The 4,241-nt window shown below is 29.2% G+C and overlaps 1 protein-coding gene across 1 annotated transcript; it reads left to right on the top strand.

The window, feature by feature from the left end:
- Positions 1-234: 234 nt before the first annotated feature.
- LOC101221116 (transcription factor PRE6) lies at positions 235-2,239 on the top strand. Its single transcript, XM_004135137.3, has 2 exons — positions 235-810; positions 1,763-2,239. The coding sequence occupies exons 1-2, from the start codon at positions 676-678 to the stop codon at positions 1,913-1,915; spliced, it is 288 nt and encodes a 95-aa protein (XP_004135185.1). The 5' UTR covers positions 235-675; the 3' UTR covers positions 1,916-2,239.
- Positions 2,240-4,241: the final 2,002 nt, after the last annotated feature.

The following is a 4,241-nucleotide window of genomic DNA, read 5'->3' as shown; positions in this document are numbered from 1 at the left end:
CTGAAGCTGACACAAGGAGGCCCGCTTATACATATTTATATATAAATATAAAAGAAAACCACATAAACAAGTTGAAAGTTTTAGCCCCAGTTTGGAGACAGAAGGAGCAGGGACGGTATGGCTATGGCCTCGAGCAGCTTTTAGGGTTATTATTTAATTTAAATATAAGTGTATAAGTGAGTATTAGAGCCATTGGGTAAAGTTGTCCGGTTCGACCCCAACAAATAGTGTATTACTCATTCTAAAAACACTTCCCCTCCTCCCCTTTCTTTTCATGCCCTCCCATATCTCTTTGTCCAATTAACATTACATTATTGTTTTTCTTAGCCTGTCTCTTTTCAAATTAACACAAATTTAATTCTCAATCATTATTTATTAATTTAATCCATTCATCTCATTCATACTCCTAAGTTCCCCCCCACATATATATTGCTTTCTATATATATTGTCTTTCTCCAACTAAAACATTATAGAGACCTTCTCCTTTTCATTTTGGGTTTCTCTTCAACTCTCTCCTTTCTAGCTTTCTCAATTCCCCAATATCTTTACTTTACCCGAGTTTATTATTGATCTTTTTTCAAAAATAATAAAGGAGTGAGGGGAGGGGAGGGAATTATTATATCTGACAATTTTTTTAAAATTTGAATTTGTTGAATTTTGAAAGAAACAAAAACAATGTCGGGGAGAAGCTCGCGTTCTCGGCGCTCGGGTGTTGGTTCCAGGAATATTTCTGACGAACAAATTGCTGATTTGATATCCAAATTACAACAGCTCATTCCTGAGATTCGCAACGGCCGTTCCTCCTCTAGGGTATTGTATTTCTTCTTTCTTACTTCTTTCTTTCTTTTTTTAATTACTATTCTCACTTATTACTTACTTCAATGACTTTAAATTAATTGATTTATGTACTTAGATAAGCTGGTGGTTAATTGTGTGGATATTAGTTTGCATAATCAAGTGTTGTGTGCTAATTTTAATTAGCAGCTCCCAACAGGAAGGAGAGTGGGTTAACTATTGGACTTTGAATCTAATTAAGTCATTCAGCATTTCTCAATTATAATCTCCATCCCCTTCAATTAAAACTTGTTCAACAGTCTGTGCAAGTCAATGCAAAACAATGTGTTCTATATTGAATTTAACCTCATCGTTGAAAACAATGTTCTAACAAAAACACGTGGATTGTAAGTCTCATTTCAATGACAAAGTATAGTTCTTTTTTTCATTTTTTCTTGTTTTCAAATTTCTATCTCCATGATTTATACAAGTAGAAAATAAAGAAAAGAAACTAGAGACAAAAGGAAACGATAAAGAGTCAATACAAAAATTTACATAATTTACTAATAATAATCTAAAGGGAAAGTATCATATTGCAAATACTAAAGCACAAGTGAGTTTATATAGTGTACCAAGTTCTTTTTAGAGTGTATATAAAACAGATTTGAGATATTTCAACAATAAAATTAATTGAAAACAATGTGTTGGAACGCTTTAAACCTATTATCTAACATTTTGAATGAGCAAACATGCACAAAGGCGGCAACCTAATTTGTTTATAAGTATTATATGTTATTGACGATTTCAAGCATCAAATTTAGAGAAGTGTCTTTAACAAACACTCTAATTTCTATTAGCACCTTTGCGTTTGTATTATTTTACTAACGCATGAAGTTTTTGTTTACCATTAACATTTTCTTTGATCGTCGATTTCGTTTATGTCGCAACAAAATCTTATCAATTCAAAATGTGTATGGTGGTTGTTTAGGTATCAGCTTCAAAGGTTCTACAAGAGACATGCAACTATATAAGAAGCTTACAGAGAGAGGTGGATGATTTAAGCGATCGATTATCAGAACTATTGGCATCAACAGATCCTGAAAGTGCTCAAGCTGCCATAATTAGAAGCTTACTTATGTAGTAATATTAATCATCCAAATTCCCTGAGTTTAATTACCTTCTTCTATACACATAATTTGCTCTTCACCCAACCACAACCCCCTCCTACCCATCCATGCAATTAAATTAATATAAACATATATAAATTAAAGTCGTATAATAAAAGGGATATTGTGATCTCTAGGCTTTACTTTAATTAATTACTCTCGTAGATAATATATATATATATAGCTAAATTTTGTTGCTTAATGGTGATCAGAGAAGAAATTATGTGTAACGCATGAAGAGCTGGGCGAATATATTATATTTGTTCCCACAATATAATATCTTATAAGGTTGAGCTTTATTTTTATTTTATTCATATATTTATATGATTAAAATACCATTTTATGTACTTTCAAACCTGTTCACTCTTAAATGTTTAATTTTAGTCAAAATATTAAATTTAGTACCTTGAAATTAATTAAATAATCATAATAATTTTTATACTAAAAAAACACAATATATGAATATATTCTTAAAATTCAGAGTGAGAATGCTAATAAAAATATCATCATATGAATTCTTTAATTTAATTTCTTTCTTCGTGCAAAATGTGGAACCTATTACGGTTGCTTTTTAAAGAAAGTCTTTGTGTGAGCTTTAAAACACTCAGTTTTGTTGCTACCCACCAAGTCAAAATTTGACCAAGAAGAGTGTTTTCAAAGTTTTTTTTTTTTTTTTTTCATAACAAAATGATCATTATTCTTCACCATTATTGGATAGATCAGTAAAATTTTCAAGCATGTGAATATTTTTGCACGTGCCAATTGATCATGTTATGTAATTTATATATATATATATATATTCCTATATTTGCACTTTTATGAGTAATTTATTGAGTGTGACAGGACGAGTGTCATCTATTTAAGAAACTTTTTCTTCTCTTTTCTACCTACCATATACTTCTGTTTTGAAACTGTGTAAAATCTGAAGCATTTCTTAGAGTTTTGGGTTATAATATATTGTTTTGGCAGAAATAAAAAATGTATACAATTTAATGAAGTACTAAATAATAAAGAAATGCAGCTGCAGCTTAGTATATGCAATTATAAAGCATTATACATGTATTCTCCTTTTTCCTTATTTTGTTTGATTTGTTTTCCTTGACTTGGGCAATGAACTTCAAAGAAAAAGGGTAAGAGTACGACTACCTTTTTCTGAAGAGGATAAAAAGTTTGAAATGAAAGATTGAATTTTATCATACAAGAAAGACAAACTTATTAGGTAGGGTTTCTCTTCAAATGTATAAACTAAAATTAGATTAGAAGCAACCGATTTTATTTGGATGATTTGATCTCAAAGCACATATAAAAAAACATTTAATTATGAATGGTTTGTCTCAAATAGAGAATAAAAAGGAAAAACATATATAAAACTATCCATTTTGAGTTATATACATAGTTGGAATAAAAATGTTGAGTGAATTATTCTATAGGTCTAACTAAAAAAACTTTTATTCTTTCAATCTTTCTATTCATTATACTCCTGGATCCTTCTTTTGTCAAATTATTTCCATTGTCTCACATAATAATAATATCCAATTATCCACTATGGTAGAAAGTTCATATAACATTCTCCAGTCAAAAGATTGTTTATGTTAAAAGATAATCAAGAGATTGATAAATTACTTCAATATCCTAAGATCGAACAAATGTAAATATCCATCCAATTTTGTTTATAAAGTATATAGTATTATTCTTCATACAAATTATTGAATGTATAAAATTAACAGGAGGTCAAAAAGGGAACTAAGTTAATTTAGTGTGGTGTTGCCATTGCTAACTTGATAATCCCATAAAAAGAAACTATATTTTCATGAATGAAATTAAATTAAATCAAATCAAATCCCCATTTAATCAGCCCTTGTATATTTGCTTGATCAGACTAAGACCATACTAACTCTTACTGCTTTAAACATTACAAAACATAGCTAAACAAAGCTCCTTAATTAACGAAGAAAAATACATGAAACAGCCTTGCTTAATTAATTAAGTAAATGTAATCGAGTTAATTAACATAATTAAAAGTAAAATAATTGATATTATTAAAAGGAAAAAAGGAGTAAGTTAGTTAACATTGAGAATTGAGCATCAGATGGAAGACTCACTCTCTCTCTCTCGTAAGTCGTGAAAGTTAGTAAGCAGTGTCCAGACACAAAATCCCCACTGCCCACTAACTTAATTCTAAATAAACAAATAACTATATATCATTCCTTATTATTATTATTCATTTTTTTCTTTTATCAATTCAATTTTCGCTTCATTAAATCATAAATGTCCTAAATATATAGAATGAAAACAAGATAG

Source organism: Cucumis sativus, chromosome 5 (assembly GCF_000004075.3).
Source record: "Cucumis sativus cultivar 9930 chromosome 5, Cucumber_9930_V3, whole genome shotgun sequence".
In the NCBI taxonomy this organism is placed as follows: domain Eukaryota; kingdom Viridiplantae; phylum Streptophyta; class Magnoliopsida; order Cucurbitales; family Cucurbitaceae; genus Cucumis; species Cucumis sativus.
The sequence above is the reverse complement of the archived record's forward strand: the minus strand, read 5'-3'. Positions and strand labels throughout refer to the sequence as shown.

Bases quoted from the DNA above. Each gene is read 5' to 3' on its own strand.
- LOC101221116 (XM_004135137.3), top strand. From the start codon at position 676: ATGTCGGGGAGAAGCTCGCGTTCTCGGCGCTCGGGTGTTGGTTCCAGG. The intron at 811-1,762 runs GTATTGTATTTC...GTGGTTGTTTAG, and splicing joins ACGGCCGTTCCTCCTCTAGG to GTATCAGCTTCAAAGGTTCT.